Source organism: Somniosus microcephalus, unplaced genomic scaffold (assembly GCF_052327205.1).
Source record: "Somniosus microcephalus isolate GS21.2 unplaced genomic scaffold, FLI_Smic_1.0 scaffold185, whole genome shotgun sequence".
NCBI classification, from domain to species: Eukaryota; Metazoa; Chordata; class Chondrichthyes; order Squaliformes; family Somniosidae; genus Somniosus; species Somniosus microcephalus.
This window is the reverse complement of record NW_028225372.1, coordinates 114,149-139,239: the sequence shown is the minus strand read 5'-3', so window position 1 is coordinate 139,239 and position 25,091 is coordinate 114,149. Positions and strand designations below refer to the sequence as shown.

Below are 25,091 nucleotides of genomic sequence, written 5' to 3'. Positions count from 1 at the left end.
CACACGGATGCTGTAACTGAACAATAAACAGGTATTTACTGGAGGAGGGTAGTCTCAAGACTGGGGGTACAGAGGCATGCGCAAGGCTTATATACAGGTGTGGTCACTGCCGGTACTACAGTATACAGGAGCTGTAAAAGTAGTTCTGTCTTAAAGGTACATACACTACAATTCCTCCCCTTTTAGATTAGTAGTACCCCTAATATTCAAATAACAATTAACACTAACATGTACATTAAACAACAATAGTCCATTTATAGATTCAGTCTTTGGGGCGGCTTCCTGACCCTTTCGGGATAGCGCCTTTCCTGAGGTTCTCGTTCTTGGTGCAGAGGCGATTCTGGCCCCTTTTCATCGGGTAGTTCATCGGTTTCCACTGCTACTGGTTGAGGTAGATGCTACCAGTATGTCGGGTTCATCCCCAGGTACTCGAGACATGGGGTTGACTCGTTCCTGTGACGCTAAGATCTGATCGACGTGGCGTCTCACAATGTTCTCCCCGACATCCACTGTGTACATTAATGGCCCCTGCCTTGTGCATATCGTTCCGGATTGCCATTTCTCTATTTTAATCGTTGCTGTTATGCCTTTTAGTGTTCCGAGTCCCTCCTGGAACACTTCTTTTGCGTCAGTTAGCATTTTTGACAGTCGTCCAGGTGTGACGTCGTCATCCTTTTTGGCCTCAACCTTCAGTGCCTGTATGGAATGCCAATCTAATTGTATCTCCCAGATCCATTCACGTCCTAGCAGTGGTGGTCCTCCATCTGGCAATACATATATATCCATTTTAGGTATTTCCTGGCCTTTATATATCACTTTCACCCTTATTTTTCCTTTGGGGTAGACTTTTTGCCTCGTGTACGTCTTCAAGACAATCTCTGTAGCTTTCAAGGGTATATGTGAAAATAGCCGCTTGTAGTCCTTTTGGTTTATGACTGTTAGGGCTGATCCTGTGTCCAATTCCATTTTCACTTGGACACCGTCTATCTTGAGTGTAACCCAGATAGTCTGGTGATCCTCCATTTTGGTTACCTTATGTAGTTTCAGACAACCCAGCTCCTTGCTTCCGGAGTCTGTGTCACTTTTCTGTTCGTCTGAACTACTGTCCATCACCTGGTGTACCTTTTTGTACTTCTCCTGTGGAGATTTCTTACTGTTGGTTTTCTTCCCAGACCTGCAGACTCTTGCTATGTGTCCTGCTTTTCCACACTGTCTGCACACTTGGTCCTTGAACCAACAATCCTTCTGGTCATGTGTTGTTCTGCCGCAGCGATAGCACTTCCCTGTTCCATAGGACATTTCATTGGTGCCATATTCTTGCGGTCTCCGTTGTATCTCTGCAGTGCCCCTTGCGGCTGCTTCGTGTGATACTGCCATACTGAAAGCCTTGTCCAGCGTAAGGTCCTTTTCTGATAGAAGCTGTTTCTGGGTTCCTTCACTTTGTAGCCCACACACAAACTTGTCCCTTAACGTCTCTGCTAGTCCCGCTCCAAACTGGCAGTGTTTCGATAGCTTGCGCAGTTCCGTTAGGTACTCAGCATTGCTTTCGTCTTTGTGTTGGTTCCTTTTATGGAACTTAAATCGTTCTGCTATCAGCAGCGGTGTGGGGTTTAAGTGGTCCTGTAGGATTTCTACTATGCTTTCGAAATTCTTGTTCACCGGCTTCTCTGGGGTTATTAGATTTCGCAGTAACCCATACGTTTTTGCACCCATGGAATTTAACAAAACCAGTGCTTTCCTAGCATCTGGCACTTCATTCGCCCTGCAGTACACCTCAATATGTTCCATATATGTCGCCCAATCTTCGACTTTATTGTCGAATGTAGAGATACTGCCACTCTTTGGCATCCCTGGGTGTGATTTAACTGTCAAAAATGGTGTCTCCCGCGCTTCCCCTTCTCCGCTGGCACAAAATGGCGTCTCCCGCGCTTTCCTTCCTTCCCGCACTCGCCCTTCTTCTCCGCTGCGGCTTCTAAAAATGGCGTCTCCCGTGCTCTTCCTTCTCCGCGGCTCAATGGCGTCTCCCGCGCTCTCCCTTCTCCCCGCGGACACTGTTCAGCCCTTGAGCCCTGGCTGTGCTCTGCGCGTTCTTTTTTTTCGACGCCGCTCCGTCCTGAAGCCGGCTGTTGCTTTACCCTCCGTTTTTTTTTTCTCTTCTCGACGCCGCTCGGTTTTCAACCCCCAGCTGCGCCCTGTGCGCTTCACCCTCTATCTTACCCCGTCGACGCTGCTCAGCTTTCTCTCTGCCGTCGGTCGGCTCCAGCCGCCACTGTCTGGGAAGGTTCTGCGCTGGACCTGTCGTCAGTCTCTTGCTGATCGTCATGGCTGGGAAACCAAGCCCGGCTCTCCACAGCCTCCCCTGCGATGTTCACTCTCTGCCGGACGACTGGGCGGTTGCTCGTGGTCGACGCCCGTGTTCCTGGCCTCGACTTTCTTACACCGCCCTCCCGGAGCGAATCCTCGAAGGGAAATGCAGAGTTGCAGGTAGATTCGAATCGACACTCGTCGCCACTGTTAGACCCGTGATTCTGAGAGTATGATGTTTTTCAATAACCACACGGATGCTGTAACTGAACAATAAACAGGTATTTACTGGAGGAGGGTAGTCTCAAGACTGGGGGTACAGAGGCATGCGCAAGGCTTATATACAGGTGTGGTCACTGCCGGTACTACAGTATACAGGAGCTGTAAAAGTAGTTCTGTCTTAAAGGTACATAAACTACAGGGATAAACCAGGGAATTACAGGCCAGTGAGCCTAACATCAGTGGTAGGGAAATTATTGGAAAAAATTCTGAGGGACAGAATTAGTCTCCACTTGGAGAGGCAAGGATTAATCAGGGATAGTCAGCATGGCTTTATCAGGAGGACATCATGGCTGACCAATTTGATTGAATTTTTCAAGGGGGTGACTAGGTGTGTGGATGAGGGTAGTGCAGTTGATGTAGTCTACATGGACTTCAGTAAGGCTTTTGACAAAGTCCTGCGTGGGAGACTGGTCAAGAAGGTAAGAGCCCATGGGATCCAGGGCAACTTGGCACATTGGATCCAAAATTGGCTTAGTGGCAGGAGGCAGAGGGTGATGGTTGAAGGTTGTTTTTGTGACTGGAAGCCTGTGTCCAGTGGTGTACCGCAGGTATCGGTGCTGGGTCCTTTGCTGTTTGTAGTTTACATTAATGATTTAGATATGAATGTAAGGTATGATCAGTAAGTTCGCAGATGACATGAAAATTGGTGGAGTGGTAAATAGTGAGGAGGGAAGCCTCAGGCTACAGGACGATATAGACGGGTTGGTCAGATGGGCAGAACAGAGGCAAATTGAATTTAACCCTGAAAAGTGTGAGGTGAGGTGATGCATTTTGGGAGGATTAACAAGGCAAGGGAATAAACAAGGAATGGTAGGACCCTAGGAAGGACAGAGAATCAGAGGGATTGTGGTGTGCATGTACATAGATCACTGAAGGCAGCAGGACAGCTAGATGAGGTGGTTAAAAAAGCATAATGGGATACTTGCCTTCATTAACCGAGGCATAGAATATAAGAGCAGGGAGGTTATGATGGAGCTGTACAAAACGCTAGTTAGGCCACAGCTGGAATACTGTGTGCAGTTCTGGTCGCCACACTATAGGAAGGATGTGATTGCATTGGAGAGGGTGCAGAGGAGATTCACCAGGATGTTACCTGGGCTGGAGCGCTTCAGCTATGAAGAGAGACTGGACAGGTTGGGGTTGTTTTCCTTAGAGCAGAGAAGGCCGAGGGGGGACATGATTGAGGTATACAAAATTATGATGGGGGTAGATAGGGTGGATAGAAAGGAACTTTTCCCCTTTTAATAGAGGGGTCAATAACCAGGGGGCATAGTTTCAAGGTAAGGGGCAGGAGGTTTAGAGGGGATTTGAGGAAAAGCTTTTTCACCCAGAGGGTGGTTGGAATGTGGAACTCACTGCCTGAAAGGGTGGTAGAGGCAGGAACCCTCACAACATTCAAGAAACATTTGGATGAGCACTTGAAAGTGTACAAAATGATGAGGGGCATAGATAGGGTAGATAAAGAGGAACTTTTCCCCTTAGTAGGGGGGGTCAATAACAAGGGGGCATAGATTCAGGGTAAGGGGCAGGAGATTTAGAGGGGATTTGAGGAGGAACCTTTTCACCCAGAGGGTGGTTGGAAGCTGGAACTCACTGCCTGAAAGGGTGGTAGAGGCAGGAACCCTCACAACATTCAAGAAGCATTTGGATGGGCACTTGAAATGCCATTGCATACAAGGCTATGGACCAAATGCTGGAAAATGGGATTAGATTAGACAGGGCTTGATGGCCGGCGCGGACACGATGGGCCGAAGGGCGTTTTTCTCTGCTGAATAACTTTATGACTCTAATTCCAGCTCCTCTAGTGTCTCCATGTAGCTGAAGGCCCTCATCTCTGTTACCATTCTTTTGAATCTCCTCTCCGCCCTCTCCAATGCCTTGAAAACCTTCCTAAAGTGCGGTGCCCAGAATTGGACACACTGCTCCAGCTGAGACCTAACCAGGGTTTGATGATGGCTGAGCATAATATCGTTGGCCAAAACTGTGGCAGATGGAGTTCAATGTGGGAAAGTGAGGTAATTCGCTTTGGATCTTAAAGTGAGATCAGAGTAGTTTCTAAATAGTGAGAAGCTAGAAACTGTGGATGAGCAGAGAATTAGAGGTCCAAGTATAGATATTACCAGAAGCTAGTGGAATAAGATCAAAGGCTAATGAAATGTTAGGCTTTATCTCGGAACGGCTGGAATACAGAAGTTATGGTACAGCTGTACAGAGCTCTGGTTAGAACTGATTTCGAGTATTGTTACATTCTGGGCACCGCACCTCAGGAAGGATATCTTGGCTTTGGTGTTGGTGCAGCTCAGAATTAAGAGTTAAATTATGAGGACTGATTGCATAGACGAAGCTTGTATTCCCTTGAATATCAAGTGTTAAGGGGTGATCTAATTGAGGTGTTTTAGATGATTAAAGGAATTGATAAGATAAAGAGAGAAACTGTTTCTTCTGATGGTGGAGTCCAGTACAAGGGGGCATAACCTTAAAAGCAGAGCTAGGTCGTTCAGTGGTGATGTTGGAAAGCATTTCTTCACACACAGGGTAGTGGAAATCTAGAACACTCGCACTCAGCAGCTGTTGAGGCTGGGGGGAAATTGAAAATGTCATAACTGTGATTGATAGATTTGTGTTAGGCAATGGTATTTAGGCTTGTGGAACCAAGGCGGGTAAATGGAGTTAAGATAAAGATCAGCCGTGATTGAATTGAATGGCTCGAGCCTGTTCTGCCAATGAATAGCCTACTGTTCCTACGTTCCTATATTCCGATGTCTCTATTTATAAAACCAGTGATCCCATATGCTTTTCTAAAAGCTCTATGAACTTGTCCTGCCACCTTCAATGATTTCTGGATGTAAGCCCCCATGTTTGTCTGTTCTTGCACCCCCTTTACTCTTGTGCTATTTATTTTATATTGCATCTCCTCATTCTTTCTTCCAAAATGCATCACTTCACACTTCTCTGCATTAAATTTCACCTGCCATATGTCTGTGCATTTCACCAGACGGTTTATGTCCTCCTGACTTCTTCCATTATCCTCCTCAGGGTTTACGACTTTTCCGAGTTTTGTTAATCTGCAAACTATGAAATGATGCCTTGTGTGCCCAAGTCCAGGACATTAATCTATATTAAAAGAGCAATGCTCGTAATCCCGACCCCTGGGGATACCACTAACTTCTCCAGTCTGGAAAACCCTCACTTCACCACAACCCTCTGCTTTCTGTCCCTTCCCTAATTTAGCATTCACTCTAACATTGCAGCTTTAATGTCATTGGCTTCAATTTTGCAAACCAGTCTATTATGAGGTACTTTGTAGAAATTCTTCTAAAGATCTATATACACAACATCAACTGTACAACCTTCAACAGTCCGCTCCCTTATTTCATCGAAGAAATGAAACAAGTCCGACTCGATTTGCTTTTAAACAATCCGTTCTGGATGTCGTTTATTAACCCATGTTCTTCCAAGTGACAATTCATTTTGTCTCTGACTATTGTCTCAATGATTTATCTCAAGAAGGTTCCTGAACACCGGCACTAGACTGATTCACCTGTAGATCATTGGTTTAGCACACACACCATTTTTAAACAAGGGGGTAACATTTGCAAATCTCCAGTCCTGTGGCACCACTCCCCTATCCAAGGAGGATTCAAAGATTGTGGCCAGAACCCTGCTTCTCTCAGTAACCCAGGATGTATCTGTGGTGATTATTCTTTATGTTTAGTAAGAAGTATTGTAATTGGTTGTTTGTTTCCTGCCTTGAGATATATGCTGTAAACTCATTGGTAGTTGATGTCATGTGATTTGTGGTGGCCATCTTAAATTCAGTTCTTTACAGCCTTGGTTGGGACTGGGTGTTGAAAGATGTGCTACTGGATTTTTAAAGTTAATAAAGCCTAGATTTAGAAAGGCAAATCTCTTTATTTCAATTTATTAACTTTAAATCAGAATGGAGCGATATCTTCAACCGGAACGATTCAATGCTGACCCTAATTCTGCAGGAGTGGATGATAAATGGAAACACTGGTATCGTACATTTAAAATCTTTTTGGGTGTGTTGGATCAAGAGTCTCTAAATAAGCTGAATATGCTGATCAACTACATTGCTCCGGATGTGTATAAGTATATTTTGGACTGTGAAACTTACGAATTGGCTATTTCTACATTGGAAAAGATTTTTGTTAAACCAAAGAATGAGGTATTTGCACGTCACCTTCTATCTGCCCGTAGGCAGCAGGTGGGAGAATCTTTGGATACTTACTTACAAGCACTTCGGCGCCTTAGTGCTAACTGTAATTATAAGGCCGTGACGGCTGAAGAATATAAGGAAGAATCGGTACGGGATGCTTTTATTAATGGATTACTGTCTAGATCAATTCGTCAGCGGTTGTTAGAAAATAAGACTTTGGATCTTAAGAGTGCTTTTGAGCAAGCCTCTACATTGGATGTGGCTCAGAGAAGTTTGGATTCTTATGCTCTTTTTAATCGGCCTGCGACTGTGGTTTCGGCAGTTCCGGATGAAAAGGAATTATGTGGACTTAATGGGAGTGGTTTACTAGATTCTGAAACAGTTTCTACTTCAGCGGCTGTTGCCTCTAGGATTCAGAAGTATTATTTTTGTGGGAACGTCCGGCACCCTCGTCTGAAGTGTCCTGCTCGGGAGGCTGTGTGTAGTAAATGCGGCAAGAGAGGTCATTATGCACGTGTTTGTAAATCATCAGGTTCAATTACCTCCTCTGCGACTATTCAGCCTTTAGATAGGGCGTTTATTGCATCAATTTCTGCTGCATTTGCTCATGGCCTAAACAAAGCTATAGTTACGGCCCAAGTTAATGGGTTAGAAGTGAAGGCCCTTATAGATACGGGCAGTACCGAGAGTTTTATAAGTCTTCAGTTTGCGAAGGAAAAGCGTTTGAAAATTTCGCCTGTTACTTATCAGGTGTGTATGGCTCAGACAACTCTCACTTCACAAGTAGCTGGTTGTTGCCTTGTGAAATTGATTCTTCTAGGTAATACGTATACTGATCTACGCCTATCTGTTTTGCCTAATCTCTGTGCGGATATTTTGATTGGTCATGATGTGCTTCAATTACACGAGTCTCTCAGTCTTTCGTTTGGAGGGACTAAGCCACCTTTATCTATTTGTGGATTAACCTCTTTATCCACTTCTCCATTATCACTTTTTTCCAATTTGATGCTGGATTGTAAGCCAATTGCTACCAAGTCAAGAAGGTATAGCAGTCAGGATAGAGAATTTATTAATTCTGAAGTTCAACGTCTTTTATTGGAAGGAATCATTGAACCTAGTTGTTCGCCTTGGCGGGCACAGGTAGTTGTCACCACTAACGAGAGACATAAGAAACGAATGGTGATAGACTACTCCCAAACTATTAATAGGTATAATCAATTAGATGTGTACCCTTTGCCTAAGATTGATGAGCTTATCAACAAAGTATCTCAGTATAAGGTTTTTAGCACTATTGATTTAAAGAGTGCTTATCATCAGATTCCTAGGGATCAACCATATACGGCCTTTGAGGCTGGCGGAAAGCTGTATCAGTTTTGCCGAATACCATTTGGTGTTACTAATGGTGTTGCTTGTTTTCAACGGGCAATGGATGCTTTTATAAGTGATAACTCTCTCTCTGACACCTTTTCAGACTTAGATGACATCACGGTGTGTGGCAAATCAAGGGTGGAGCATGATTCTAATTTAGAAAGATTCCTTCAAGCTGCGGAAAAAGTTGGTTTAACTTTCAATAAAGAGAAGTGTATCTTTTCGACCACTGAAGTAAATCTACTGGGGTATATTATCTCGGGAAACAAGATTAAACCAGATCCAGAACGTCTGCGACCATTGATTGATTTACCTTGTCCTACTAATTCTAAGGCTTTGCAACGAGTTGTTGGACTGTTTTCTTACTATTCTAATTGGATTGCAAACTTTTCACAGAAGATCCGGCCCCTTATTCGGGTTACGACATATCCTTTATCATGGGAGGCCAGGACGTGTTTTGATAATTTTAAAAAGGATATCCTTGGAGCAGTTGTGCATTCTATTGATGAGCAGGTTCCCTTTGTGATTGAGACGGACGCTTCTGATTTTGCAATTGGGGCTACTCTGAACCAAAATGGAAGACCTGTGGCCTTTTTCTCACGTACCTTGAACAATAGTGAAAAAAGACATTCTTCAATAGAGAAAGAGGCGTATGCAATAGTAGAAGCACTGCGTAAATGGAGACATTATTTATCGGGGCGACATTTTACGTTGGTAACTGACCAAAAGTCTGTGTCCTTTTATGTTTGATGTCAAACATTTTGGAAAGATCAAGAATGATAAAATAATGAGGTGGAGGATTGAGTTGGCATGCTACCATTTTGATGTAGTTTATCGTCCGGGGAAGGATAATGTTGCTGCTGATGCGCTGTTTCTGTGATTCACGGAGATACGCTTATTAATCTTCACAATGCCTTATGCCATCCTGGGGTTACGAGGATGATACACTTCGTGCGCAGTAAGAATTTGCCCTTTTCAGTTGAAGACGTCAAGCGGATGACTTCATCATGTTTTATCTGTGCTCGGTGTAAACCGAATTTCTTTAAGCCTCAACGAGCTCATCTTATAAAGGCTAATTCTCCTTTTGAACGTTTGAGCGTTGATTTTAAGGGGCCTCTTCCTTCAACGACTCAAAATTGATATATATTTACTGTTGTGGATGAGTTTTCAAGGTTCCCATTTGCTTTTCCTTGCGCAGATGTATCAGCTACTACAGTTATCAAATGTCTGACTCAACTTTTTGTCATTTTTGGGATGCCTGCGTATATCCATTCGGATCAGGGAAGTTCTTTTATGTCTTCCCAGTTGAAGGAATACCTTCAGAGTCGGGGAATCTCTACTAGTAGAACTACCCCGTATAATCCCCAGGGTAATGGACAGTGCGAACGATACAATGGGGTGATCTGGAAGGCAGTTATGTTGGCTTTGACATCCCGGAACCTTAAGAATACACAGTGGGAAATGGTATTGCCTGATGCCCTGCATTCCATTAGATCATTGCTTTCAACGGCTACTAATGTGACCCCCCCATAAAAGGCTCTTTAACTATCCGCGGAGATCTACTACGGGATATTCGGTACCTTCATGGCTTACTATGCAGGGACCTGTGCTGCTTCGACGCCATGTTAGATTGTCAAAATATGATCCTTTAGTGGAGGAGGTGGAGCTGTTGGAGGCAAATTCCCAATATGCTCATTCGATTCCAAGATGGGAAAGAAAGTACTGTTTCAATTAAAGACTTGGCTCCTTGTGGTGGCCAGCCCTCTTCTGAGGATATTAACAATAGTCATGATTCAGATAATGTGGATGTCGTTACAGATACTACGAATATTTCCAATCCTATTGCAGATAATTATACTTCTATTAGTCAGCCTTCGATGGATGTTCATGACCGTCCCAGTTTACCTCTTGATGGGATTTCCAATCCGGAAACCGTTGATAATCGGGATATGGATAACCTTCCTGCAGAAGATACTTCTGTGTCTCCTGGTGTGGGAGGGCAAGGAATTTCACCAGGGTTAAGAAGGTCGACACGAACAAGATATCCGGTCGACAGACTGAAAATGGACTTTTAAATTGATAGTAATGTTTTAAAATTGTTGAAATATATTTGTATTGTTTTAGTTGTAAATAATTAATTGTAAAGGTTATTTAGGTTGGAGTATATTTTAAAAGGAGGGGTGAATGTGGTGATTATTCTTTATGTTTAGTAAGAAGTATTGTAATTGGTTGTTTGTTTCCTGCCTTGAGATATATGCTGTAAACTCATTGGTAGTTGATGTCATGTGATTTGTGGTGGCCATCTTAAATTCAGTTCTTTACAGCCTTGGTTGGGACTGGGTGTTGAAAGATGTGCTACTGGATTTTTAAAGTTAATAAAGCCTAGATTTAGAAAGGCAAATCTACTCTTTATTTCAGTATCCCATCCAGACCATGACTTTTCCACTTTGAGCGCTGTCCACTGTTTCACTACATCCTCTTGGTCTATTTATATCCTGTCCAATTTCACTACCACCCTCTCCTTCACTGTAACATTGGCAGCATCCTCTTCTTTAGTGAAGGCAGATGCAAAGTACTCATTCAGTACCTCAGCCATGCCCACTGCATCCACCAGAAGATTGCCCTTTTGCTCCTTAATCATCGCACCTTTCCATTGACTCTCCTTTTAGGCTTTACATGTTTAAGAAAGATTTTAATGTTCCCCATTATATTCCCACTAATCTTTCCTCAGTTTTTCCGTGCCCCTCTTAGTTTGTTTTTGATTTCTCCTCTGTACTTTCTGTATTCAGCTTGATTCCCTACGGTGCTGCTGTTGTCGTGTGTTTATTATACCAGAGTCTGCGTGTGTCAAACAGCAGAAAACTCCATCTTACAAGGTCTCAAATTGGGTTATAACTTAATGCCGGCGAATAACATCAACTTAAGTTTGGAGAAATTACTGATCCGGGACCGAATCGCTTTCACATTTCCCCAGTGGGGAAAGGGAAGGACGCTGACTGAGAGTTTGTTAGACGGATGTGCGTGGACCGGGACACGCGCACACGTGGAGAATTATAATTGTAAAACAGCAATCCGATCAAACCAGTTATGTATTTAAGACGTTTCCAGACATTGTAAGGCCCCTAAAGATATTCCAAACAAACAAGTTGGGTGTCACCAATCTGCTAAAATTTACACAACTGTGTTAATGTTAGTGGAGCAGTGGTGAATGTCCTCACCTCTGACAGTGCTCATTAGTCACGTGCTGATACCATGAGCGAATAGCGAATAACAGCAAGGAAGTTATGTTAAACTGTTATAAAAGACTGGTTAGGCCTCAGCTGGAGTATGGTTTTCAATTCTGGGCACCACACTTTAGGGAGGATATCGAGGCCTTGGAGACGGTGCAGAAGAGATTTGAGACAATTGTACGAAGGATCAGGGACTTCAGTTCTGGGGAGAGACTGGTTTGTTCTCTTTAGAGCAGAGTTGGTTAAATGAAGATTTTATAGAGCTGTTGAAACTCATGATTGGTTTTGATGAGTAAATAAGGAGGAACTGTTTCCATTGGCAGAAGGGTCGGTAACCAGCCGATGCAGATTTAAAGAGAGTGGAAAAAGAACCACAGGCGAGGTGAGGTAACATTCTGTTACACAGCGAGTTAGTGAGATCTGGAATGCATTGCCCGAAAGGGTGGAGGAAGCAGATTCTGTTAACATTCAAAAGAGAATTGGATAAATACTTGAAGGGAAAACGTTTACAGGGCTATGGGGAAAGAGGGGGGCAGTGGTAATAATGGGATAGCTCTTCCAAAGAGTCAGCACCGGTGTGATGGGCTGAATGACCTCCTTCTGTGCTGTATCATATTATGGGTCTATGATGCAGCCTCGCCTCGTCAATGGAGGTGCCTGATGGGCTGAATGATCTCCTGTGCTGTATCATATTATGGGTCTATGATGCAGCCTCGCCCAGTCAGTGGAGGTGCCTGATGGGCTGAATGACCTTCTGTGCTGTATCATATTATGGGTCTATGATGTAGCCTCGCCTAGTCAATGGAGGTGCCTGATGAGGCGATCTCAGCACAGAGATTTCAATGCCCCAGCAAATCCCAAGAAGCAGACATTGAAACAATCCAATCTGCCTCCGGCGCTACAGTAATCGGTTACTATGCACCAGAAGCAGCATCATCGGTTCAATATTGGCCAACAATATAGGTGTGGATAGAAAGACAAAAGTTAACCCATTGCTGGAGATTTGCGATCTGCGATCAGGGAGCTAGGACAGGAAGCACATGATCAGTTTTATGGGATGGACAGTGGAGGCCATGACATGGAAAAGAATGCCAGATGAGACTATATCGAATGCTGTGGGAAGGTGAATGATGGACAAGGAAGGGTTACACACCATGGTCACAGTCACAGAGATTGGAGTTTGTGACAGTTCGGGGCAGATTAGATTTACATCGAAACTGCAGCAGAGAAACAGTCCATTCGGCTCAAGTGGTCTATGCTGTGTTTATACTCCACGGGAGCCTCCTCCCATTCTCATTACATCTTGACACCGTATCCACATATACGTTCGAGGGCGTTAGACTCGCGACACCAACACTAAATAACATTCAGAACGCCGGAGAACCCACCCTCCTGGAGTGGATTGAGCGAGTTTGTCGCACTCCTCACTTCAGAAAGAAATGAGCTCATTCACGTTGGACCTAAAAAGGATCGATCAGAGAATGTTCTAAATGGTTAGAAGTTAGGAACTGTGGATGGGCAGAGAGAACTAGGGGTCCACGTAACCTTAACCGCAGAGCGAGGCCGTTCAGGGGTGATGTTAGAAGTTAGGAACTGTGGATGGGCAGAGAGAACGAGGGGTCCACGTAACCTTAACCGCAGAGCGAGGCCGTTCAGGGGTGATGTTAGAAGTTAGGAACTGTGGCTGGGCAGAGAGAACGAGGGGTCCACGTAACCTTAACCGCAGAGCGAGGCCGTTCAGGGGTGATGTTACAAAGCATTTCTTCAGACACAGTGAAGTGGAAATCTAGAACACTCGCCCTCAAGAAGCTGTTGAGTTTCGGTCAATTGAAAATGACAAACTGTGATTGATAGATTTGTGTTAGGCAATGGTATTTAGGGATATGGAACCAAGGCGGGGAGATGGAGTTAAGATACAGCTCAGCCATGATCGAATTGAATGGAGGAACAAGCTGGAGTGAATGAGCGGCCTACTCCTGTTCTGATGTTCCTGTGCCTCTATTTATAAAGCCAATGCTCCCATATACGTTTCTAAAAGCCTTATCGTCCTGTCCTGCCACCGTCAAAGATTTCTGTATCTATACCCCAAGTTTTACTGTTCCTGCAACCCCTTTAAATTGTACCAGTTGGTTTAAATTGCATCGCCTCATTCTTCCTTCCAAAATGCAGCATTTCACACTTCTCTGCATTAAACTTCACCGGCCATGTGTCTGCCCATTTCACCAGTGTCTCTATTTCCTCCTGAAGTCTTCTGCTGTCCTCCTCACGGTTTACGACTTTTCCGAGATTCGTGTCATCGACAAACTTTTAAACTATGCCCTGTATACCCAAGTCCATGTCACTGAAATAAATCAAAGAGCAGTGGTCCTAATCCCGCCTCCTGGGGACACTGTAAACTTCCCTCCAGTGTGAACAATATCGGTTCACAACTACTGTCTGTTTTCTGTCCCTTCACCAATTTAGTATCCACGCTGCCACTGCTCCTTTAATATCATTGGCTCCAATTTTGTTCACCAGTCTATTATGAGGTACTTTATCAAAGGCCTTCTGAAAGTCCAGAAACAGAACATCAACTGCACTACCTTCATCAACCCTCTCCTATTTCATCCATTGGCTCATTCAAGTCAGCCAGGTTAGATTTGCCTTTAAATAAAATCCATTTTGTCTGTCGCTAATAAACCCATGTTCTTCCAAGTGACGGTTAATTGTGTTTCGGAAATAACACCGATGTTAAGCTGAGTCGCCTGTAGTTATTTGGTTCATCGTGCTCTCCTTTTTTGAACAGGGAAGTAACGTTTGCAGCCCTCCCGTCCTCTGGCACCTTTCCCATATCCAAGGATTGGAAGATTGTGGCAGAGCGGGTGACATTTCTACTTTGAGCCCTGCCAACCAATTTAGTACATCGTCCTAATCGATTTATATCCTATCCAATTTCTCTACCACCTCCTCCTTTACTGTACGATTGGCAGCATCCTCTCCTTTAGTGAATACAGAGCCAAAGTGTTAATTTAGTACCTCAGCCATGTCCTCTGCTTCCACAAGATGATTGCCTTTTTGGTCAGTAATCGGCCCCACCTTTCCTTGGACTATTCTTTCACGCTTTATATGTTTATAAAAGGTGTTAGTGTTCCCTATTATGTTACCACTAATCATTTCTCATACATTCTCCTTGCCCCTCTGTTGCTGTTGTGTGTTTATTACAGTAGTGGCAGCGTTAGTGAAACAGCAACATGCTGAAATTTACAAAGACTCAAACTGGTACTGAATTAACAATCGCTTTTACATTTCCACAGTGGGGAAAGGAAAGGCTGCTGATTGATAGTTATAATGCACGGGCACACACACAAATGGAGAATTATGATTGTAAAACAGCAGTCAAATCCACCAGTTGTATATTCATGGTGTTTTCTGAGATCCCAGAGGTTGGGTGATTGGGCAGAAGCGTGGCAGATGCAATATAACGTGGATAAATGCGAGGTTATCCACTTTGGTGTCAAAAACAGAAAGGCAGACTGTTATCTGAATGGCAATAGATTGGGAGAAGGGGAAGTGCAACGAGACCTGGGTGTCCTTGTGCACCAGTCGCTGAAGGTAAGCATGCAGGTGTAGCAGGCGGTGAAGAAGGCAAATGGTATGTTGGCCTTCATAGCAAAAGGGTTTGAGTACAGGAGCAAGGATGTCCTGCTGCAGTTGTACAGGGCCTTGGTGAGACCACACCTTGAGTACTGTGTGCAGTTTTGGTCGCCTTATCTGAGGAAGGATGTTCTTGCCATGGAAGGAGTTCAGTGAAGATTCACAAGGCTGATCCCTGGGATGGCAGGAATGACGTATGAGGAGAGATTGGGTCGATTGGGCTTATACTCGCTGGAGTTTAGAAGAATGAGAGGGGATCTCATCGAAACTTATAAAATTCTGACAGGTCTGGACAAATTAGATGCAGGTAGAATGTTCCTGATGGTCGGAGAGTCCAGAACCAGGGGTCATAGTCTAAGGATAAGGGGTAAGCCATTTAGGACAGAGATGAGGAAGAATTTCTTCACCCAGAGAGTGGTGAACCTGTGGAATTCTCTACCACAGAAGGCGGTTGAGGCCAAGTCTTTAAATATATTCAAGAAGGAGTTAGATATATTTCTTAGAGCTAAAGGTATCAAGGGATATGGGGAGAAGGCAGGGACCGGGTACTGAATTTGGATGATCAGCCATGATCTCATTGAATGGCGGAGCAGGCTCGAGGGGCCGAATGGCCTACTCCTGCTCCTATCTTCTATGTTTCTATGTAAACGGAGCAAGCTTGGGGTTTGATGTGGTAGAAGGCGAACGAGATGAGAACGGAAATAATCTAGAGTAAGAAAAGGCCCAAAAATTAAACAGTCTGGAGCAGAACATCAATTCGTCTTCTCTTATCATGGAGAAATCAAATATTTGACACACTGTGTGTTTGAAACAAAGCTTATTTATTCACTGAAATAACAACAGAAAATGCTGGAAATACTCAGCAGGCCAGGCAGCATCCGTGGAGAGAGAAACAGGGTTAACGTTTCAGGTCTGGGACCCTTCATCAGAACTGGAAAAAGCTGGAGATGTAACAGATATTACTAAGGTAAGAGGCAGGAAAGTTATCCTGGGTGGATCGGAAACACGAAGGGTGGAAGTTCAGTTGGAATCCACATGGAATAAGTTGGAACCGGAGACAGGTGCTGAGGAAAGAGATGTGGCTGTGAAACCGAGTCTTGGAAAATGTTGCAAATGGGGATGGCAAAATCATACAGCATGAAAAATGGGAGTAAGGGTTAAAGTCTGAAATTGTTGAACTTAATGTTGAGCCCAGAAGGCTGTAAAGTGCCTAATTGAAAGATGAGGTGCTGTTCCTCGAGCTTTATTTATTCACTATTTAAACAGAATATTAATCTCCAGCGCAGATACAGGAGTTATTAAGATCAGCAGAAACAAACCATGACTACAAGAATGAACATGGTTCAGTCCTCAATCTGATCACAGTAAATCATGTTCCATTCACTAATCTGGTCTTTTACCCAGCATTCCCCGCGGTGGACCACGTGCCGCACCCAGACTACAAGAGCCCAGCGTGCAGGCGCGGGAGGGGTCGGTATATTGAGCATGCGCAGTGCGTTACTGGAGATGGAGAGGGGCTGAAGCCGGGAGCGCGATGGTGCAGTGGGTAAAAATCGCGACGGAGTGGAGTAATGGACCGGTAGGTCATAGAGTCATAGAGTTATACAGCACCCCATCGCGTCCGTGCCGGCCATCAAGCCCTGTCTAACCTAATCCCATTTTCCAGCGTTTGGTCCGTAGCCTTGTATGCTCTGGCATTTCAAGTGCTCATCCAAATGCTTCTTGAATGTTGCAAGGGTTTCTGCCTCCACCACCCTTTCAGACAGTGAGTTCCAGATTCCAACCACCCTCTGGGTGAAAAAGTTCTTCCTCAAATCCCCTCTAAACCTCCTGCCCCTTACCTTGAATCTATGCCCCCTTGTTATTGACCCCTCTACTAAGGGAAAAAGCTCCTTTCTATCTACCCTATCTATGCCCCTCATAATTTTGTACACCTCAATCAGGTCCCCCCTCAGCCTTCTCTGCTCCAAGGAAAACAAACCCAGCCTGTCCAGTCTCTCTTCATAGCTGAAGCGCTCCAGCCCAGGTAACATCCTGGTGAATCTCCTCTGCACCCTCTCCAAAGCAATCACATCCTTCCTATAGTGTGGCGACCAGAACTGCACACAGTATTCCAGCTGTGGCCTAACCAGCGTTTTGTACAGCTCCATCATAACCTCCCTGCTCTTATATTCTATGCCTCGGCTAATGAAGGCAAGTATCCCATATGCCTTTTTAACCACCTTATCCACCTGTTCTGCTGCCTTCAGGGATCTATGTACATGCACACCAAGGCCTTACCTCGGGTCTTAACATTCATTGTGTATTCCCTTGCCTTGTTAGTCCCTCCAAAATGCATCACCTCACACTTTTCAGGGTTAAATTCCATTTGCCACTGTTCCGCCCATCTGACCAACCCATCTATATCGTCCTGCAGACTGAGGCTACCCTCCTCGCTATTTACCACCCCACCAATTTTCGTGTCATCTGCGAACTTACTGATCATACCTTTTACATTCACATCCAAATCATTAATGTAGACCACAAACAGCAAGGGACCCAGCACCGATCCCTGCGGTACCCCACTGGACACAGGCTTCCAGTCACAAAAACAACCTTCCACCATCACCTTCTGCCACTAAGCCACATCCACTGCACTACCCTCATCCACACACCTAGTCACCCCCTCAAAAAATTCAATCAAATTAGTCAGACATGATCTTCCGTTGACAAAGCCATGCTGACTATCCCTGATTAATTCTTGCCTCTCCAAGTGGAGACTAATTTTGTCCCTCAGAATTTTTTCCAATAATTTCCCTACCACTGTTGTTAGGCTCACTGGCCTGTAGTTCACTGGTTTATCCCTACTACCCTTCTTGAATAATGGTACTAGATTAGCTGTTCTCCAGTCCTCCGGCACATCCCCTGTGGCCAGAGAGGTTCTGAAAATTTGTGTTAGAGCCCCTGCAATCTCCTCTTTTGCCTCACACAGCAGCCTGGGATACATCTCGTCCGGGCCTGGGGATTTATCCACTTTTAAGCCTGCTAGAACCGCCAATACCTCCTCCCTCCCGATGCTAATATGGTGGGGAGGCTTCATAAACAACTCGTGCAGGAGGCAAGCCCCCGAATAATAAGCTGAAGATCCCGTGTTTGCAATTGTGGGGATTTCTTCCCCTTACAGGCCCAGGTTAACGGCAGCCATCTTTGTAAAGGAGAGCGGAAAGTTTCAGTGTGACGTCACCCTGTGCCTGAGATAAAGAGCCATCTTTGTAAAGGAGGGCGGAACGTTTCAGTGCGACGTCACCCTATGCCTGAGACAAAGAGCCATCTTTGTAAAGGAGGGCGGAACGTTTCAGTGCGACGTCACCCTATGCCGGAGATAAAGAGCCATCTTTGTAAAGGAGGGCGGAAAGTTTCAGTGCGACGTCACCCTATGCCTGAGACAAAGAGCCATCTTTGTAAAGGACAGCGGAAAGTTTCAGTGCGACGTCACCCTATCCTGAGATAAAGAGCCTTGTGTCCAATGCGGGGAATAAAGGCCCACAGCCTCCCCTGGCCCCGGGCCCTGAACAAGGGACTGGAGAAACTCGCTGCCCTGCGGATCAGACAATCAGCCGGTGCTAGTCCCGCCCCTCGGGCTCCCCGATTGGTTGGAGGACCCGCCGCCGGCTTGCTCGCTCCCTATTGGTCGGAAGCTGCCGTCAATCAGGCCGCGGGCCCGGGTGACGTGTCCCCGAGGAGATCACGTGCACCGTCCAAGTGCCTCCGCTCGGTCCGGGGCCTCGCGGACTCTCAGGTTTTTCTATTTCTTTCGATTCTCTCCCGATCCACCCCGCGCCATTCTCCACCCAATCGGAGCGGAGAAAACTCACTTTGCGTCACCGATCGCGACTCTGGACCCGACACCAAGGCCTTTCCCCGGAATGGCCCCGCGCCGACTCCGTCCGGCAGGATCCGAGTGCGCAGGCGCAGCTCCGAGTGGGGGAGGGGGGAGTTGGTCTCCTCTGGGCATGCGCGGTCATTGCCCTTTGTGACCAGGAGGGGTCACTCTGCCGGAGTCGGCCCAAACCGCCGCTCCGAGTGCGCATGCGCGGGCTCTCGTCTGTCAATCAACCAACCGCCAGAAGAGGTCGCTGGTGAGACCAGTGAAGAAAGAAAGACTTGCATTTATATAGCGCCTTTCACCACCACCGGATGTCCCAAAGTACTTTACAGCCAATGAAGTACTTTTGAAGTGTAGTCACTGTTGTAATGTAGGAAATGCGGCAGTCAGTTAGCGCACAGCAAGCTCCCACAGACAGCAATGTGACAATGACCAGATAATCTATCATTTTTTTATGTTGATTGAGGGATAAACATTGGCTCGGACACTGGGGATAATTCCCCTGCTCTTTCCCACATTGCAACAGTGACTACTTCATTGTAGTACTTCATTGGCTGTAAAGCACTTTAGGATATCTGGTGGCACTATATAAATGCAAGTCTTTCTTTCCTGAAATAATGCCATGGGATCTTTTACATCCACCTGAGAGAGCAAACAGGGCCTCAATTTAACATCCCATCCGAAAGACGGCACCTCCGACAGTGCCGCACTCCCTCAGCACTGCACTGCAGTGTCAGCCTGGATTTTTGTGCTTAAGTCTCTGGAGTGGGACTATGAACCCACAACTTGCTGACTCAGAGGCGAGAGTGCTACCCACTGAGCCACTGGCTGACACTAAAGAGCAAGCAGTTCTGACGAATGGTCATCGACCTGAAACGTTAACTCTGTTTCTCTCTCCACAGATGCTGCCTGACCTGCTGAGTATTTCCAGCATTTTCTGTTTTTATTAAAGAAACGAGGGAGTGATTGCTGACGGGAAGAATGTTGGGTCATCCTGCGCATGCGCACCTCCCTGGCGGCTGAGGCGAAACACCGACTCGCCACCACCTGAGCCGCTCACGCGTACCAGATGTTGCGGCTCCACATGCACGCCCGATGTTCCAACCGCAGGGTTTTGTGTGCTGAGCATGCGTGTTGTGGACCGATCGGGACGGGCGATTGTAGAGCAGGAGGGAGAGCGCGGGGGCCATGAGCACATGCGCGGGACTCAGAGTCAACAGAGTGGTTTCTGGAGAGCCGGGGCCTTGTGGGTATTACAGCCGCCATTACTGCTGATCCTTTCAACCAACCTGTGCAGCAGCTGGGGCCTGAAAATCAGCTTCACTGCCCCTAGGTTCGGAAAGGGGAAAATTAAACAACAGTTTGCCTCTGATCCTTTTCTGATCTCAATTTACAGGGTTATAGAAGTGGAGCAGTTACAGGCGAGAAGCTCAGACCAAACATCACGTCAAGATCTGACAGAGTCGCTGGATTCATCAGGACCTGAATATCATCGGCCTTTGCACATGGAAGGAGAGAGCAGGGATCGCAACGCAGACAAACCGCACACGTGTTCAGTGTGTGGATGCGGATTCAGCCGATCGCCTGACCTGGTGAGACACGTGCACCGTCACACCAGGGAGAAACCGGGTAAAGGTGGGGACGGCGGGAAGGGCTTCAGTTCCCTGTCTGCATTGGAAGTTCAACGGGGCAGTCACACCAGGGACAGTCTGTTCACCTGCTCCGTGTGTGGAAAGGGATTTGTTTGTTCATCCCACCTGCAAACACACCAGCGAGTTCACACTGAGGAGAGACCATTTCAATGTTCTGACTGTGGGAAGAGCTTTAAAAGCCCTCAGGATCAGAAGAGACACCAGCTTGTTCACACTGATGAGCGACCATTTCATTGTTCTGACTGTGGGAAGAGCTTTAAAAGCCCCAAGGAATTAAAGCTACACCAACTTGTCCACACTGATGAGAGACCATTTCAATGTCCTGACTGTGGGAAGAGCTTTAAAAGCCCCGCGGAACTAAAGCAACACCAACTTGTCCACACTGATGAGAGACCATTTCAATGTTCTGACTGTGGGAAGAGCTTTAAAAGCGCTCGGTATCTGAAGGGACACCAGCTTGTTCACACGCATGAGAGACCATTTCAATGTTCTGACTGTGGGAAGAGCTTTAAAAGCCCCAGGGAACTGAAGGGACACCAGGGAGTTCACACTGATGGGAGACCATTTCAGTGTCCTAACTGTGGGAAGAGCTTTAAAAGCCCCGGGGAACTAAAGCAACACCAACTTATTCACACTGACGAGAGACCCTTTAAATGTTCTGACTGTGGGAAGAGCTTTAAAAGCCCCCAGCAGCTGAAGGGACACTGGCTCCTACACACTGGGGAGAGGCCGTTCACCTGCTCCGTGTGTGGTAAGGGATTCACTAATTCATCCCACCTGCTGGTACATCAGCGAGTTCACACTGGGGAGACGCCGTTCACCTGCTCCGTGTGTGCGAAGGGATTCACTGATTCATCCCAACTGCTGGTGCATCAGCGAGTTCACAGTGACGAGAGACCCTTTAAATGTTCTGACTGTGGGAAGAGCTTTAAAAGCTCCGGGGAGCTGAAGGGGCACCAGCGAGTTCACACTAACGAGAGACCCTTTAAATGTTCTGAGTGTGGGAAGAGTTTTAAAAGGTCCGGGGACCTCAAGCTACACCAACACCTACACACTGGGGAGAGGCTGTTCAGCTGCTCTGTGTGTGGGAAGGGATTCACTGATTCATCCAACCTGCTGGCACATCGGCGAGTTCACACTGGGGAGAGACCGTTCACTTGCTCCGTGTGTGGGAAGGGATTCAGTCACTCATCCAACCTGCTGACACATCAGCGAGTTCACACTGACGAGAGGCCATTTAAATGTTCTGACTGTGGGAAGAGCTTTAAAAGCTCCGGGGAGTTGAAGAGACACCAGCGACTTCACACTGACCATAGAATCTAACAGCACAGAAGGAGGTGATTCGGCCCATCGTGTCTTTGAAAGAGCTGTCCAATTTAGTCCCACACCCCAGCTTTATCCCCAGAACCCTGCAAACTAGTCCTCTTCAAGGACTCGTCCAATTACTGTTTGAAAGTTCCTGTGGAACCTGATTCCAGCATCCTTTCAGATGGTGCGTTCCAGATCTTAACAACCCTCTGTATGAAAACAATTCTCCTCATTTCCCCTCTAGTTCTTTTAGCAACTATTTTAAATCTGTGATCTTTGGTTACCGACCCACTTGCCAGAGTGAACAGTTTCTCTCTACTTGCTCGATCAAAACCCCTCATCATTTTGAACACCTCTATTAGGTCTCCTCTTAACCTTCTCTGCTCTAAGGGGAACAATCCCAGCTTCTCCAATCTCTCCACATAACTGAAGTCCCTCATCCCTGGTACCATCCTGGTCAACCTCCTCTGCACCCTCTCCAAGGCCTTGACATCCTTCCTAAAGTGTGGTGCCCAGAACTGTCCACAAGACTCCAGCTGAGGCCAAAACCCTGCAGCTGTACAAAACCCTGGTTAGACCACACCTGGAGCACTGTGAGCAGTTCTAGGCATCACACCTTAGGAAGGATATATTGGCCTTGGAGGGAGTGCAGCGTAGGTTTACCAGAATGATACCTGGACTTCAAGGGTTAAGTTACGAGGAGAGACTACACAAACTAGGGTTGTATTCCCTGGAATTTAGAAAGTTAAGGGGTGATCTGATCGAAGTTTTCAGGATATTAAGGGGAACAGATAGGGTAGATAGAGAGAAACTATTTCCGCTGGTTGGGGATTCTAGGACTAGGGGCATAGTCTAAAAATAGAGCCAGACCTTTCAGGAGTGAAATTAGGAAACACTTCTACACACAAAGGGTGGTAGAAGTTTGGAACTCTCTTCCGCAAACAGCAATTGATGCTCGATCAATTGTTAATTTTCAATCTGAGATTGATAGGTTTTTGTTAACCAAAGGTATTAAGGGATATGGGCCAAAGGCGGGTGTATGGAGTTAGGTCGCAGATCAGCCATGATCTCATTGAATGGCGGAACAGGCTCGAGGGGCTGAATGGCCTCCTCCTGTCCTATGTTCCTAACTAGTGATTAGTAAAGGTTTAGTGTAACTTCCTTGTTTTTGTATTCAATGGCACTATTTACAAAGCCAAGTATCCCATACGCTTCCTGAACCGCCTCACCAAGTTGCCGTGGCACTTTCAAAGACTTGTGAATATGGACCCCCAGGTCCCTCTGTTCTTGCACCCCCTCAAAATAGTCCCATTTAGATTATACGGCCTCTCCCTGTTGTTTCTCCCAAAGTGCATCACTTCACACTTATCCTCATTTAATTTCATCTGCCTTGTGTCTGCTCATTTCACAGTCTGTCTCTGTCCTTCTGAAGTCTGCTACTACTACACTCACAAAACTTGGCATCATCATAAATAGTATCATCCGTAAACTTTGAAATTGTTCACCTATACCCAAGTCCAGGTCATTTATATCTAACAAGAAAAGCAATGGTCCTAATTCTGACCCCTGGGGGAGCCCACTGCATACCTCCCTCCAGTCAGAAAAGCATCCCTCAGCACTGCTCACTGCCTCCTCTCCCTTAGCCAATTATATACCCAAATTACCATCAGCCCTTTAATTCCCTCTGCTTCTATTTTCAGAGTAAGTCTGTTATGTGGTATTTTATCAAATGCCTTTTGAAAGTCCATATATACAACATCTGCTGCACTACCTTCATCAACCCTCTGTTACTTCATCAGAGAACTCAATCAGGTTAATCAGACACGATTTACCTTTAACAAATCCATACTGGCTGCCCCTTATTAATCCATGCTTCTTCAAGTGAGAATTAATTTTGTCCTTGACAATGGTCTCCAGTCGTTCACCCACCACTGTAGGGGTCGCAAAATCCCCTCAGCCCCCGAAGATCGGGAAATATTAATCCACATCATGGATGAAGACTTGTGTGATTTAAATTGTCTCTGGGTTGGACAATGTTTTAAAACATACCCAGAACCGCAAAAGGCTGCGTTAAAAAGCTCGTAAGCTAGGCAGCACTTGGACACTGGAATCAAAGAACTTTGTGAAAATCGCACACTTGAAGATTGTACATTTTATTAAAAGATGTACTCTTGAGTTTTGGACTGTTTAAATTGCCCAGGGCATAAAAATGGCTGAACAGACCTCATGGAAACAGAATTTTAAAAGGCAGCGGAAAAGGACAGACAGGCTGTTAGCATATGAAAAGCTCAGCGCTGCCCTGTAGTAAGTTTAAAAGGAGCCCGAGCTGTCAGTCACTCTGTGGTATTGGGTGGGTCCGGTAACCTATAAGCTGCTTGTTTACACTGGGGAGTAGCCCGTTTGAATCAACCAATCATCGGACGGCAAGCACAATGGGTTGTTAACACACATCCATTCACTGAAATTGACTCTACTACGTGATGTCTCCATGTATGAATGGAGGAAGTTAAAAGCCCTTCTCTTGTGTATTCGGACTTTTCGGTGCAAAATTACGCACGGACCTTTTCGGTGCGAAAACAGCAGGGACTCTCAGGGTATAAAGATTAAGCCCAGGAAGTTCTCTGCCCCTTTTTTGTCTCTTTTACTCTTTGGACTGCAGGTGAGCAAGGCTTTGACCCACTAGCAAGACAATCTAGTGAGAAGTAAAGGGGTGGTAATTTAAGGGAAATGTTGCTAAGATTGTAAGATTAACATTGTAGCCATTTATCCCTCGTTTTTGCCATCTGCCTTCCCCTGTTAAGCAATTTTACCGTGATTACTTTGATGGTGTGGTGTAGTTTCTTTAGTTTTAATAAAATTTGACTATCTTGCATCCAGACCATTTGTCCGTTTTTAATATATCATTAATTATAAGTTCCTCCAGTCAGAACTGGAGGGGGGGGGGTTTAGCAATTCGAAACCGCTGATTGGAATTGGTCACAGTGCAGTGGCAAAGGTAAATTGCCGTAAACCAGGTAAAGGATGCCCACCTACACCACTGACATTAGACTGATTGGCCTGTCGTTACCAGGTTTATCCCTCTTCCCTTTTTTTAAACAGGGTGTAACATTTGCAATTCTCCAGTCATCTGGCACCACTCCCATATATCTGAGGGAGATTGAAAGATTGTGGTCGGAGCTTCTGCTATCTCCACCCTAGCTTCCCTCTGCAATCTAGGATGCATCCACCTGGACTGGGTGACTTGTTAACTTTGAGTGATGACAACCTAT

At 45.8% G+C, this 25,091-nt stretch overlaps 1 protein-coding gene across 1 annotated transcript in view; it reads left to right on the top strand.

Moving 5' to 3' along the window:
• Positions 1-22,337, top strand: part of LOC147082080 (uncharacterized) — a 108,686-nt gene extending 86,349 nt beyond the window's left edge. The window contains exon 6 of the mRNA XM_085980472.1: positions 20,259-22,337. Coding sequence (XP_085836598.1) covers positions 20,259-21,837 — 1,579 coding nt within the window. The 3' untranslated portion in view covers positions 21,838-22,337. The remainder of the gene's footprint in view (positions 1-20,258) is intronic.
• The last annotated feature ends 2,754 nt before the right edge of the window (positions 22,338-25,091 follow it).